This window comes from Platalea leucorodia (assembly GCF_965183815.1).
Source record: "Platalea leucorodia genome assembly, chromosome: 2".
Lineage (NCBI taxonomy): Eukaryota > Metazoa > Chordata > Aves > Pelecaniformes > Threskiornithidae > Platalea > Platalea leucorodia.
The window spans coordinates 33,920,057-33,935,469 of record NC_138824.1 but is presented as its reverse complement, the minus strand read 5'-3'; the positions used below and the strand labels follow the sequence as shown (position 1 = coordinate 33,935,469).

Sequence of the window (15,413 nt, the reverse complement as noted above, 5' to 3'; positions counted from 1 at the left end):
ACAGTCCTCATGGTCTAACAGATAATGAAGGTTACAAGGGAGTCCACTGCCAAAACAGCCATAGTTAGAACAAACAGGGAGACACAGAATCCAGATGAAAAGCTCTATTCTTGTGAGAGAGATTTGATCCAGGGGCAGTACTGAAGATGAATGTGTGATGAATTGTCTAGGTTTTTGGAGTACACAGGCATGAACTAAAGGGTATCATGCAGTAAGCAAAACAGCACAGCCACTGCCATTCTGCCTGAAAACACCTTGGACAAGACCACAGACACGGAGCAGGGAGGAGACTCACACAATGACTAGATGTATTTTGAAGTATGAAGTCCAACGCAAAATTGGGATACCATCCAAGATGGATCCTCGGAGCTTTTTTGCTTCTCTTTTTAAAGTCTGGGCTTAAAATCCTGATAAACAGAACACTTCCCTGATACATAGTTCTTCACTCAAATAAAACAAAAGCAGGAAATGCCCATCTAGCTGGGTGTATGGCCTCAGCAGTGTGGATACAATTTGCAACAAGTAGGCTTAGATTACGCCATACCTACAGAAAAAAATCAAAATAAATGCTATGGAAAACTTAAAATGAAGTTTGTTTTGTTGTTCTTTTTTTTGTTGTTGTTGTTGTTTTTTGGTTTTTTTGTGTTTTTTTTTTTTTTTAAAAACACAGTATTTTGGATCAAAAGGGAACTAGAAATAACAAAACAACCAGGCAGTAAAAGAAAAACAGCTTTTCTAAAGGGTGAACTATGAAGGAGGTCAAAGAAAAAAAATTGTATTTGGCGAGACAATTGAGAGAAATGGGGTGGCACATCATGAATGCATCCCTACTATAACCAATAAGGCCTCTTCAAAGTTTGGGCACATGCACACCCTGCAGTATAAATATGAGCATGGACATCTGATATAAAACTTCAACTGTTTTTTCAGAGGTTCAAGCCATTTAAGAATCACAGTATGTTTAGCTCCTCATATATCACTGAATATTAGGTCGCATTTGTTTTGACATACACTCAACAATATCCCTCCCATTAACTAAAGTTGGTCAGCAGTGTTGGACTATGTATCAAGTATGGCCGCAGAGGACTAGAAAACATTTCTATCTGTGGAATGTTTCTAGCAGACAAGTGGAAGTGAAGAAACAAAAAGAATAAGCATAATGGGTCCCAACCCATCCTTAGGATTTCCTGCCCCATATTAGTTGTAAATTAAATACCAGCTTTCTAGCTAATGAGGCAAAAGAAAGTAACAAGTTGTATTTAACTTAAATTTAGGTTTATTTTCCAACACTCTTAATAAACTCTTCCAAAATTAAATATTATATACCTTTCTATCTATCTTTTTATGTACTTATAATTTCTCTTCAATTTATAACTCCTTCTGTTAAAGGATACTGAATGTTTTCCTTTTAGTTCAAGCACTCTAAACAGGATATAATTTTCCCATGCCACAAAAAGAAAAAAAGCTCATAAGGAAACTGACATTTAAAATACGTTTCTCTTAGTGATTAGAAGGTATCAATTTAATAGCGAAGCATTTTGCATAATGTTTTTGTAAGAGGAAAAAAAAAAAAAAAGGAGATTAAGCTCTTAACAGGACGAAATGCTGTTTGCATTCTACAGTCGTAGCTGACACTTTACCTTTCCTGTAGTTTCTCATCAGAGATCTGTAATTCTTCTTTTAAGTTTTGGTATCTATCTTCCCTTAACAATCTGGTGCCATCATAGAGAGTCAGTTCTCTGTCATGTATTAGTCTGTTTGAAAATAAAGAATAAGCTTTATCTAGCCTTTGATTACTTTTTAAAATACTTATATCAACTAACACTTTTTTTAAAAGCTACCTCAGTCAACATAGTAAAAAGAAAAAGTTATACCAATTTAAGATGCATCCAGGTGTGGAGGTAAAATAATCTGCATAAGTAAACAATTTCAGCGCATAGTCAATTAGTCAACTTAGTTTAAATAGATATGGTAAAAAAATGAAAAATAAAAAATTCTATCTTACCAGTAGAGTATGCACAGATGGCGTGAAACAACCATTTTGTTATACTTGTACCAAGTAATATACTTCTGGTTTGTTACTTGACGCAATATATTTCAGTTAGTGCTAATGATATAACATACATAGAGACCCAGCTTTTATTTTTTTTATGCAAAGTTGATTATATATAACACATGCACATGTCAGAAGAAAAATCAGATGGCAAAGCTAAACTGATTAAAAAGGGAAAAAACAGGCAAGCATAATTCTCTCTTCTGCCCTTCTGCATACATATAATAAAACAAGGCACAAAATGTTTTTCCTACAACCTGCTTTTAAAGCTGGTGATGTCCTTTAACTTTGCAAAAGGCAGCATACAATGCAGGCACATGAAATAGCAGAAAAATTTGACCTGACAGTATAGACCTGTCTATACTACCCAAATAGTATTTGCTACTACTACTTCTGTTCTGCAAAGTTTAATTTATTTTTTATTGAATTATGAAATAAGGTTTAGAAAGAGTTCCTTGCAATCAGTATGAAGTATGCTTTTACGTATAACTGTAATGATCACATTTTATTTAGAAACAGAATGCATCCAAAGTATTGTAAACATTTTCTGACATCTTGCATTTTCAAATCATTGTGGAAATATTACTGATTTTTAGATTTCATAAGTTTAAAGTAAAATCTAGCTCCTTCTTCAATTCAGACTTACATTCTGTATTTACAAAGAGATGAAATTTCCTGTATTATTATAGACTTACCATGAATATGAAAGAATTGCTTCTGCTTTTAAGTATGTAAAGACTGAACATTACACATTCTATGAAACTTCAATGCTCAGCTTGGTCTTTACAGTATTCTTGAAGTTATAAAGTCATGTTCACCACAAGGAACTTAATTTCTCAGTGTGCATGCACTCAATAAACACATCATGCGCACCCAACTTATCCATGCTCACATCCTGACCTTTGAAGTACAGCTAGAGTGCCAGGGTTAATTCGATGAATGCCATCAAGAATAACAAGCTTTCCTTCCAGGGCAGCAGTAACAAGTGGCGATGGTCTCCAAGCAGTGTCTCCATTAGGAAGAGTATACCTTTGCTGCAGCAAATCTCTAGCTGTCATATCCTGTAAGTATTGATTCATCAGAAGAATATATTTATGCTCTATTTTCTTCATCTACAAGTACCTGCTTTCTCCTTAAAAAACTGCATTCTATTTTCCTGAGAATATGCCCAAAAAAGATTAGCAGGAAATGTTCAATTACATTTCCAAAGAGTATTAGAAATACACACACGAATCTACATACACATTATGTTAAATAGTCTTTGGAAGTTCTAGATTTGCCAATATCACTTCTTAGAAACCAGAACAAAAGCCTTTTTTTTTTGCCCCCCTTAAATGTAATGCAAGCATACGACAACTTGTACACAGCTTTATGTACAGAAGGGGGCAGCAATTTACACCTGGAAGAAACAAGAGTCATTTATTTCATATAGAAGTCACCTGAAAGAGCAAAGCTTTCAACATTAATCTTGAACACAAACCAGCATGACATTCCACCTCTCAGCAGGAAAATGCAGTGGAAGCATTGGAGAATAAAGGACAGAGTAAGGAAGAAGCCAGTAACACACAAAATATCAAAAGTACATAGCATATCGTAAAATAATGCTTAAGGGATAAATCAAAACCAAACATATTCTCGAGCACACATGTTTCAGATGTTCCATTATAACAGGTAAGCACTAGAGCAACAAAGACGTAATAGCCATTTTGTGACCTGGAAGATGAAATGCTTCCCTCAAGCTGTGCTGTGAACACAACTTCACCTAAATTCAGATGAGAAAAATATTTTCCACTGTAGCTGTAGCTTTTGCATATGTCCTTTTCACAACTATAAACCCTTTGAACTTTAAAGAATAAAAATAGAATACATTACGTCATATGGCCTGAATCATTTCCTCTTTCTACGTTTCCTTAAAAGTCTTAAAATAACAGGACAGAGTCTGGTTCCTTCAGTGCTTCGACATTTGTATAATTTAAAGTTCCACATTCAAATCCACAAAACCAGACCGTATTTTTATTGTTGTATTTCTGGTTTTTTACTGCTGTGTTTGCTCTTTTCTATTTTATTCATGAATTAGACTAAAACCAGAATGTGAAACATTTTTATCAAAGCCAGAGAAAAATGTGGTTTTAGGACATGCATCAGAAGTGTGCATTCAGTAGCTAGTAAATGCCATATAACTGAATATTTAACTAACACACCTTCTGATAATTCACCTCTAGAGGAATGAAACAACATACAGTATGAATTGATTGGGAGCCTAGTATGCTATATAGAACGTCTATCCGTAATTCCAACAACCACTTGAGAACCATGCATTAATTTTCTGAAGATAAATTCAGGAGGGTGTTTTGCTGCAAAATATTTTCTGAAATACAAAATGAACAATTATATTGTAATTTAAATGGTTGAATGAGATTCAATTTAGTGATGCATTAAAAAGAAGTATCATTTGCTAACACCTGCACAGTTTCTGTAAGGGATTTGTTTTACGGCTAAGTACCTGCCCAGTGATTTACTGTTTCTATTTATTTACTCTAAACCAATTTTTAATATATGATATTAAAAATATAACATTATGAGATATATTGTCATAATATTCTAACACTAAAAATCCCTCCCTTTACAGGGGAGGTAATTGAAGTATATGAATTAATTTTTTTCGTCTTATTTTGGGCAAAGCAATGGCAACATTATATTGCCTTGTCAAACAAAATGCTTATTTTAATTTTTAAGTCGTTGTAACTTACGTGTTTTACATTGTGTTGTTTATTTTCTAAAATACCTTGTATACAGGAAAAAAGAAGTTTAGGAGAGAAAACAAGTAGGATAAATTCTGTTCCACTCCCTTTAGCAGCTATAGCAATATAAGCCTCCAACCTAGCCGTTTTTCATGGCTTGCAGTGCTAATCATGTTCTTGGCAATTATCGGGTGAAAAATCTATGTTTCCTGCTTTTCATGCCAATTTGGACTCATATTTTGTTAGTATTTCTCAAATAAAAAATTGGAATTTGTAAAGAAAAATTATGAGGTCATGCAAAAAAAAAAAAAAGAAAAAAAAAAAGAAATCCTAGAAACAAAACCATCACAGTACACAAACACCAGTGATATGCTCAGAAGACTGTTTTTGCTGGGGAAGAAAAGGAGCCAGTTGCTGGAAAACTGTTATAACATCACTTTGAATATTGCTTTTTTTTCCCCCTGAAACTCTGGGGGGAGAAAATGTTTTATTTTAAACAATTTAAAACAAAAGTTCCCTAACTACAGTCCACAAGGAACTAGCTGGCTGCTGCTTCTCATTTGCTGTTGCTTAACTGCATTAAGAGACAACTTAAAAACAAACCTTTCCTAATCGGGATGAGTTTCCTTTGTCAGCAATTTGCCTACATGGAATTGCATATAATGAGAAATCCGTATAATGATGTCAACAAATGAGACAGGAATTGTTCTCTGAGCCAACTGTTAGTAAAAGAGATGATTTATGCGCTCAAAAGGTTTGGGAATCCTTGGTTTAGGTAAATTTGATTCTCATCTCACAAAATAAAAGCTTTTAAAGGGTTTTTTTTTTCTGTGAAGTCAATATAAAGAGCTATGCCTTTTCACAATATTCAAGCCCTTAAATCAACTTCAGATGGAAAGAATGATAACGCAAATATTAAAACTAAAAGTAAATATTATATATATAAAAACCTAAGAATTCATTTCTTCACAGAGCCTGAAGAAAAACAGTGCTATTGCTTCAGACCAAGGATAAGTGCCCCACCACTTATTTTTGTGTCTGCAGAAATTATTGGAAAATAAAAATGAACCACAGGACAAATAAAAGCCTCCGTAATTTTAGAAATGGATTTAGAACGATATGGTGTCCCTCAAAAAATCAAAAAGACACTTTTTTGAACCAAAGTAGAAAAATCTGCTAAATTTACAGCATTATCAAACTTCTCATAGCCTTCACTGCTGAATTACTGTATGAATTAATACATTTAACATCTGTTCTGTCATTAAATTATCCTGTTACTTTGCTAATCAAAGCCCCTGATATGTTATTACATATTTTAAGAAAAACAAATGCATTCTTAAAATTTATCAAAAGACGTATAGCTCAGCTACGTTCAATCATTTTTTTATACACTGCTTCCTGTAAAAACTTCTGAGATTGTGTAAGACATTGTACATAGGAAATATCTATATGTATAGATACACATGTGGATCTTACATAGACTTGTCTACACAGGAATTTATAGTGAACAACAAGCTCACAAACAGTCATTTATTTGCCTTAGCAATACTGTCTGATATCACCAAAAAGCCTCTCTATAAAAACCCTCTGCCCTTTGAACTTGATCAAACCCTGGTGAAACCAAAGGAAAGGTTCACTTCAGTGGCAAATACTTCAAACCCTCCATCTAGTTCTGTAGGAATTATAGATCCCTCTGAAAGACAGATGTTTACTGAGTAACTAATTTCATTGTCAGCTCTTCTCATGTGTCTCCAAAAAGGAAGTTTTCTGTTCTTATTCACCAAAGCCATACTAATGAAAGGTAGAATGTTGAAAAACAGTGGCCATGTTTTTAACCAAATAATTACCTAATTTTGCTGGTGAGTACCCAATATTATACAGCGTGCAACAAAACATGGGTTAGGGTGTGCCTGTCTTTAAGCAGGTTTGTCAAGTTGCAGAAGTTATTTTCCTGGGATAATTTAAAAATATGTTTACAGTGACAAGTGCAGAGAGAAGTATGCAGGCTAGCTGGACACACTCAGTTCTGGTTCAGAAACTACACACCTATCTTAATACACCACTGTACAGAAGGTATCAGGCGCTGTTGGGAATCCAGGTATATCACTATGAACATAACATTGCATTGATGAGGCTATGCAGCTTTGGAACCCAAATCTGCTTGCACCTGGCCGTGTTAAAGTGTGAGAAAAGGGCAGGAGTCATCTGTCTGACTCCATCTATGCAGACAGTTGCAGAGTCTGCACCTTCATCAGCTGAAGTCCTATAGAAGGGATCCTGTCTGGGGAGGTTCTCAACAGTGCAGGAAAACATAAAATGGACTGACTGTCTTTTTTCATCATCAGTAATATTTCTCTTTTCTATTTTCTCTCACTTTTTGTCTGTTTCAACCCTTCAACCTCACTACCCATTTCTGTCAGTGTCTCTCTCTCCTCACATGCCATGGCACTTCCAAATCAGCTGCCACTGCCATTTCTTCCTTTGGAGGCCTCCATGCTGCCAGGGAAAAATTTAAAGCAGCAAAGGGATGGAGGAAAGAGACCAATATTTTGCATTAAATCTGATGCTAATGTTCCCCTGCAGCACTGCCAGTTATCATTTACAACTGTAAATACTGTGATATTTGGTGTATTTTGACTCACAAGGTCATGGGAGACTCCTGACATTTTATTTGAGAGTGTTTTGATTCCGCAAAGTTATGGAGAAAACCTTCCATGTGTGATCTCTACTGTGAAAAGCTAGCAAATTAATTAATTCTACTTTATAACCTTGTAATTTTTCAGTTTATGTCATGAGGTTATTGTATCAAGATCTGTATTGTATCAGGACCAGGGAGGTGATAGTGCCCCTGTACTCGGCACTGGTGAGGCCGCTCCTTGAGTACTGTGTTCAGTTTTGGGCCCCTCACTACAAGAAGGACATCGAGGTGCTGGAGCGTGTCCAGAGAAGGGCGACGAAGTTGGTGAAGGGTCTGAAGCACAAGTCTTAGGAGGAGCGGCTGAGGGAGCTGGGGTTGTTTAGCCTGGAGAAGAGGAGGCTGAGGGGAGACCTTATTGCTCTCTACAACTACCTGAAAGGAGGTTGTAGCGAGGTGGGGGTTGGTCTCTTCTCCCAAGTAACAAGCGATAGGATGAGCGGAAACGGCCTCAAGCTGTGCTAGGGGAAGTTTAGGTTGGATATTAGGAAAAACATCTTCATGGAGAGAGTGGTTAGGCATTGGAACAGGCTGCCCAGGGAAGTGGTTGAGCCTCCATCCCTGGAGATATTTAAAAGACAGGTAGATGTGGTACTTGAGGACATGGTTTAGTGGTGGACTTGGCAGTGCTAGGTTAGCGGTTGGACTCGATGATCTTAAGGGTCTTTTCCAATCTTAACGATTCTATGATTCTATGAATTCTTTCCAAACGTGTACTGAGTGACCACTGGCTCTGGGAGATCACTGTGAAGCATGACAGAGCTTGGGGTTTGCAAAAAAACTCCAGTGCTGTGAGAAAGCCTGAAGCACTGTCTGAATGAAATCAAAGGGAAAAACCCTAAATGTACAGCAGCCCCACTGTGCCATGTTTACAATACTCTGAGACAACTGACAGCTCCAAAACCTTCATTCCCTGGAACTATTACTACTACTTCTACGTTAATCTTTGTAAACACAAACTTTACATTTTACTCAGTAAAAACATTCACTCTGCCCTTATTTTTTCAATTACTGTAAATTTATTCTTCCAACTCATGAAAAATGCAGCTGCAACAACAAACTCCTTGCCACCACCTTCAAAGCCCACAGACGCCCTTACGACTTCTCCAGTTCCTCCTTCTTGTCGTTTTACCCCATGCCTGCCATTTTAAGGCAACTATGTCCAACTGGCTGTGTGTGTCTCAAACAGTGTTAATGCACACTTCGCCCCAAATTTATCTTTAAAGCCACATCTGTACTAAGACACAACATAAATAAATTAGCAACAATTAGGCTAATGGCAGAAGATTACTGTCTGTTTGTTATAGCACCTATGAATAATGAAGTTAATATTCATTCAATGTATATATTACATTTAAACACCAGCCTTCATTTTATATTTCTAGAATGCAACATTTTTGAACATGGAACCTTATCTTCCAATCTCTACTGCAACACAGTCCCACCACAACTGTAATCATCAGACTAAACAGAAATGTAAAAAAAGAAAAGGCACAGAATTTATAACATTGATTAAAATTCCACATGTTAGGCATCAGAAAAAATAAATATGTAAGAGGGTATTAGGTGATCTTGACAGAAGAAACACATCAAAAAACCCAGAAAAAAGATTAAGTTTATAGAACATGAGAAATAACTTTAAAAAAATTCCCCATAAACATAAAACCTATTATGTAGTCTCAAGAATTCTCAAGAAACTGTCTTCCATAATAATTAAAAAATAGTGTTGATAATGGAGAATTTCATTATAAGATTAAATAGCATATGGACAAAAAAAAAAAAACAAACGGAATGACAAAAAGTCTTCCAGAGGCAACATGCATGAATTACAAGTGGTCACCACTCTGACTTAAAGGCAGGAAACATACTTAAAAAGGGAAAGAAATATGCAAAAAGGAGAAGGCACAAAAGACAAAGTTTTCTTTATAACACCCAGTTATACCAAATCATAAAATGAGTTGTCAATTCTCTGTGGCTACGAGAAAGATCACTGTGCTAAACGATTCTCCTTACATTTTATTTAGATTACCTCTCTTTCACATTCACAGTGAAGTCAATAAGATGGAAGGAAAGCAGTATCAGGGCTAGTTTATATGTAATAACATTGTACTATCTATATTGCTGAACAGTACCTCCTCTGTTTAGGCCTGCAGTAAGAAGAGATTTTAGATAAGCATTCTAACAGAGAGCATAAAAAATGCTCTATAATGATCAGAGAACTGCTATCTTTGAAATCTTCACTATCCTTTATTTTTTTTAAACCCATATCAGTGATTATCAGTGATTTTAAAAGCTGCAGCTGTATATGAACATAGCTGCAGCTTTTAAAATCACTGAGAGAGAGAGAATATACACAAAGAATCGACAGCTGTGTATTATATTTTAGATCATATTTAAACCATGATCATCAGCAGATAGTTTACTTACCTGGTACAACATGATAGGTTCTATACTGTATCCCAGTATATCAGCAAACTCCTTAGCAATAACTGTTTTGCCACAGCCCTAAAAAGTTAAAAAATAAGAACTAGATTACATTCTAAGGAACATGGGGAAGGAGGGAGAAAAGAAATTTAAATTCTTACTTTTCCTCCAATTAAACACATATCTTTAACCATATGAGATTGCATCATTTCTGCCAACAGTTGATTATGACTGGAAGTCCTTATGAAAGTATCTGATCGAGGATGCGTTTTTAACAGCCTAGTCCCAGCTGGAACCTGTAAGGGGTAAAAAAAAAAATCAAAATGCTAAATAAACTATACTGTGATAACTCTAGGCTTTGTGTGGACTGGGTTACGCTTTTCCAAAACTACTGTAATATTTTGCTGATGATTGTCATCCATCAAACTTAAACCTTTCATTTAAAAAACATTCAATCATATAATTTCTAATAGACAACCTCCTTCACACCTCCTTCACTCACTCTTCATGAAAAAAAAAACAAAACAAAACAAACGTGAACCAATTCAATTGTGACATTGGGGTCTGCAAAGAACTTGAGGCTGTTTGTGCTAGAGACAAAATATAAAAATCAACAATATTTCTTGCTCATCAGAGAAACATGTAAGAGAAAGAGCAATTTGTATTGTGAAAATCTGAAAGAGCTACTTTGACCAGGACTTTGGAGAGTTTCAATCGTTCCCCATGCTAAGGCACTTGCTCTATTTCCACTTCCCGTTCTAGTCTGGGAACCGTTTCATCTGCAAACTCCTCGTGCCCTCCTGTTCCCAAAGAGACATTCTGCAGACCTGTTTTCAGAAGGTATCACCTACATGTCAAACGAAAGCAAAAAGCTTCCCCTCAGAAAAGAGTTGAATCACATCTCTACAGACTCTCCTTTTTCTGACAAATTCCCATTTGCTGCTGTTCCCCTTTTCACTTTGTCATGGCACAAACTCTCCAAGGATATTCCTCACCAATGTTAATATGATCTCTCTCCGACTCCCACTAATTCACCTTCTTTACAGACTCTCTAGACTCTCCAAATTCAACATTAACTTCAAATTCTCAGATCAGTACCTGTTTCCTGAATAAGACCTTATTTCACCACCTAGCAGGTCATAAACTTCATTGGAAGACACTCAAACTAATCATCTTTGATGTGATTACTTTTGTTCCATTCTTCCAACATCCTGTGTCAGAACATTACCAAGCACTCATTAGATTTTATTTGAAGTGTAGACAAAGACAGACTATTGTTTTTATTAAAAGAAAAAGGGAAAGCAGCACCAAGAGCATCACAAGTACTCTCTGTTATTCTAATCCAATAAAAAAATATGAAATTTAGAGGCTTTGCTTTCATCCATTCTTTAGCATTTCTCTTAACACAAGAAACTTAAATGAATCACATCTAGGAAAGTATGAGTTTATCTAGAAATAAAATCTTGTGCATCCATAACCTAATATTCCAGTATCTAAATGCTTTTCTAGTAAGTATCATGTGTTACTCTACCAAAAAATATTCAATGCAAATGAGTTTTAGGACCAAGTCTAGGTGTAAAATTCTCGATGAAATGAAAACAAGTTAATGATATCTAAAAACATATATAGTTTGATAAATATATAAATTCATACCTGGAATGTCACTTCTTTTTCACCAATCTGGACAGTTACATCAGCCTTGAAGGGTTTGTTTCCATTTACAATTTCTACTTTTGCAATCCTTCTGGGAAGCAAGTGGCTTTCTGAATCTTGAAGCTCAAAACGCTGTAGAAACAGGGGGTGGGGGAAATTAATTAGTAAATACAGCTTTCTGGGTTTTAAAACTGTTCCTTCTGAAAACAAGGCCAGAAGTATATTCAAGATTAATTGCTTGTGAAGTCCTAAATCCATACTTCAACTTTCATTTTACATACCTGTGTTCACATTCTTGATGGCCTATATATTTTACATTTAAAACCAAAGCAAAAAGATTGTATACCATCTACTTATTTTGACTGTAGTGACAGATGTAAAGTGAAAATGTCATATGGTGACTTTGCCAAGTCTTAGCCTGACAGACCAAAATAATAAGAGAAACAGGTGATCTATTATTACACATGCTAAAGGCTATCATCTATCTCTGCAGGTCATTATAACCAATTGCAGATTTAAACATCTGGCTACCAATAAAAATAACCATCAAACATTATGTTTACTTAGCTCCACAGCCTTATCATACAATGAAAATTGAGGACAACCTGCACAAATTAAGCCTTCAGCATATTCTGGGTATACCAAGGACAAAAAAACAGGACATTTGTCTTCCCAATCCTCTTTTGAGCATTATACTCTCTATTTTATGCTGTATATAGAAAGCATGAAAACCATCTAAAAAATCCTGTTAAAAGGCTATTTTGTTGGGGAAAGAGAAGTCATATTAGTGGGGTTTATGCACAAAATAGCCACTAACTGAAATTATTGAACTCATAGAGCCATTATATTCAACAGAGAGAAAGCTGAGTAAACAAAAGAAAAAGAAGTATTACTCAACTCCTTAGAATTCTTAGCAAAAAGATTTTTTTAAACAGAAGTCACTAATGTAAAATAATTCTTAAAAAGCATGTAGTTTTATTACTACTAGGATTCACAGCACTGCCTATTAAAATTTAGAGAGAAAACTGAGATGCATTCATACAAACACTTTGGCTCTTCGTTACTTTGTGAATTCCAATTCTGGAACAAGAACCTACAAAAATTTCATGTTTAAACATGAATTTAAGATAAATGTGCTTTAGTAAAGGGCTGCACCAAATTATATTCTAACATTTGAGTCTACTTCAGATACCATTAAACATTTAAACAACAACAGAGGACAGGAATGCCTACTGAGTAGTATCTCAAACTATGATTCCAAGAAATGCTCCAACTATGATTCTGTGAAATGAACTACAGATGTTCTCACTCTTCTGTTCATTACTCAGTTGTAATATTTTTACTAAGTTAATGGCATTTTGGATAGGGCCAAAGCTGCTCATAGACAAAATTGCAAACTGCTTGTACACTAAAATCCCTTAATCAGACACCAACAAAAGAATCACAGAATCACAGAACACCAGGTTGGAAGGGACCTCAAGGATCATCTGGTCCAGCCTTTCTAGCACAATCTAGATGAGATGGCCCAGCACCATGTCCAGCAGAGTCTTAAATGTGTTCAGCGTAGCGGAGTCAACCACTTCCCTGGGGGCATTATTCCAATGACTGACTGTTCTCATTGTGAAAAATTTACCTCTCGTGTCCAATCGGAATCTCCCTCGGAGTAACCTGTACCCATTACCCCTTGTCCTCACCATGTGACTCCTTGTAAAAAGGGAGTCTCCATCTTCTTTGTAGCTCCCCTTGAAGTACTGGTACATAGTGATGAGATCACCTCTAAACCTCCTTTTCTCAAGGCTGAACAAACCCAGCTCTCTCAGCCTGTCCTCATGTGGCAGGCTTCCCAGACCCTTGATCATCTTGGTGGCCCTTCTCTGGACCCCCTCCAGCCTGTCCACATCTTTTTTGTATAACGGGGACCAGAACTGTACACAGTATTCCAGGTGTGGCCTGACCAGCACCGAGTAGAGAGGGATAATGACTTCTTTATCTCTGCTGGTGATGCCCTTTTTGATGCAACCCAGCATCCTGTTGGCCTTCTTGGCCGCAGCAGCACACTTCACTCATGTTGAGCTTCCTGTCCACCAGGACCCCCAGGTCCCTTTCCACAGAGCTGCTCTCTAGCCAGGTGGATCCCAGTCTGAGCTGCACTCCTGGGTTATGTTTTCCCAGGTGCAAGACCTTACACTTGTCCTTGTTAAACTTCATAAGGTTCTTGTTAGCCCACTCTTCCAGCCTATCCAGATCTTCCTGCAGGGTGCCTCTCCCTTCCAGAGTGTCTACTTCCCCACTCAGTTTGGTGTCATCTGCAAACTTCATCAGGCTACACTTGATCCCGTTATCCAGACCGCTTATGAAGATATTGAATAGCGCTGGGCACAATATCGATCCTTGGGGGACCCCACTTGTGACAGGTTGCCAGTTTGAAAAAGAGCCATTTACCACCACCCTTTGGGTGTGGCCCATCAGCCAATTCCTCACCCACCCCACAGACCACTTGTCCAGGCCATAACGCACCAGTTTCTCCAGGAGGAGGCCGTGGGGAACCGTATCGAAGGCCTCGGAGAAGTCCAAGTAGACAACATCGACCGCTCGCCCCATGTCAACCGAGCAGGTCGCTTTATCATAGAAGGCCACCAGATTTGTCAGGCACGATCTGCCCTTGGTGAAGCTGTGTTGGCTTTTCCCAATCAGATGCTTCATTTGACTCATGATGGCCCCCAGGAGGATCCATTCCATGGCTTTCCCGGGGACTGAAATAAGACTGATGGGCCTATAATTACCCGGATCGTCCCTTGAGCCCTTCTTGTAGATAGGAGTAACATTTGCCTTCCTCCAGTCTTCTGCGACATCCCCCAATCTCACGACTTCTTGAAGATTATAGAGTGGCCCCGCAATGACATCAGCCAGCTCTCTCATCACCCTCGGATGGATGGCGTCAGGGCCCATAGATTTGTAGGGGTCAAGCTCCTGTAATAATCCACATACTAACTCCTTCTTCACTGATGGTGGGTCTATGTTTGGATCATTCTGGATTTTCATTCCCAACGCCTGGGATCCAACAGTGCTGGTAAAGTAAGTGCTGAGAACCTCTGCCTTTTCAGCATTGTCGGTGACTGATTCACCTCTAGTGTTTAACAGTGGGCCTATGTTTTCCTTCTGTTTCTGCTTGCAACTTACATACCTGAAGAACCCTTTCTTGTTATTTTTGACATCTCTGGCCAGTTCCAATTCAAGCTGAGAAAGAAATAACTGTGAGCCAGCAAGAAGATTACCTGCACCAGCAGCCTCTATATCAAGCAAGGAAGGTTTGGAGACAGCAGCAGAAGACCTTGCACATAAAGGCCTTGGGAGTCTATAATTTCTATGGTGTTTTTTTGTTTGGGTGTTTTCTTTTGTTTTTTTCTTAAAATGTTGTTGAGGGTTCTTTTAGACCCTAAACTAGGACAGTGAAAGAGGACCAGCCATCTCTGTGCAGATCCTTACTGTATTTATACGACTTGAATTCATCTAACTGAATTTGTACAATTTGAGTTCATCACACGTAAGCACATAGATGCTGCTGAACTGGATAATGTAGTAATTAAACAAGTTACCACACTTACACATGGACAGGAGCAGCAAACAAAACTGTTTGTGGCTTTCAGAGTAAGAGATCTCTTTGACACAGTTCTTCATTTAAAGTTATGATAGCTAGATATGGAATCAGTGAGTGGCATGGAATGGATGTACAACACATTAAATATACTTCTGTCTGAGCCAGAAGCAACTTCCTCTATACAAAGTTCAAGCTGATAGCTGCAAAGGAAAAAATATATGTGGTTTGGAAGGACCACTATTGACCACA

At 37.2% G+C, this 15,413-nt stretch overlaps 1 protein-coding gene across 3 annotated transcripts in view; it reads right to left on the bottom strand.

The window, feature by feature from the left end:
* The window catches only part of VWA8 (von Willebrand factor A domain containing 8), a gene marked incomplete at its 5' end in the record, with an annotated part of 195,231 nt that overhangs the window by 133,143 nt on the left and 46,675 nt on the right, over positions 1–15,413 (bottom strand). For all 3 annotated transcript variants that reach the window (XM_082333521.1, XM_082333519.1, XM_082333520.1), the window contains 5 exons: positions 1,641–1,754; positions 2,954–3,114; positions 9,917–9,994; positions 10,075–10,209; positions 11,567–11,698. In XM_082333521.1, coding sequence (XP_082189647.1) covers positions 1,641–1,754; positions 2,954–3,114; positions 9,917–9,994; positions 10,075–10,209; positions 11,567–11,698 — 620 coding nt within the window. The remainder of the gene's footprint in view (positions 1–1,640; positions 1,755–2,953; positions 3,115–9,916; positions 9,995–10,074; positions 10,210–11,566; positions 11,699–15,413) is intronic.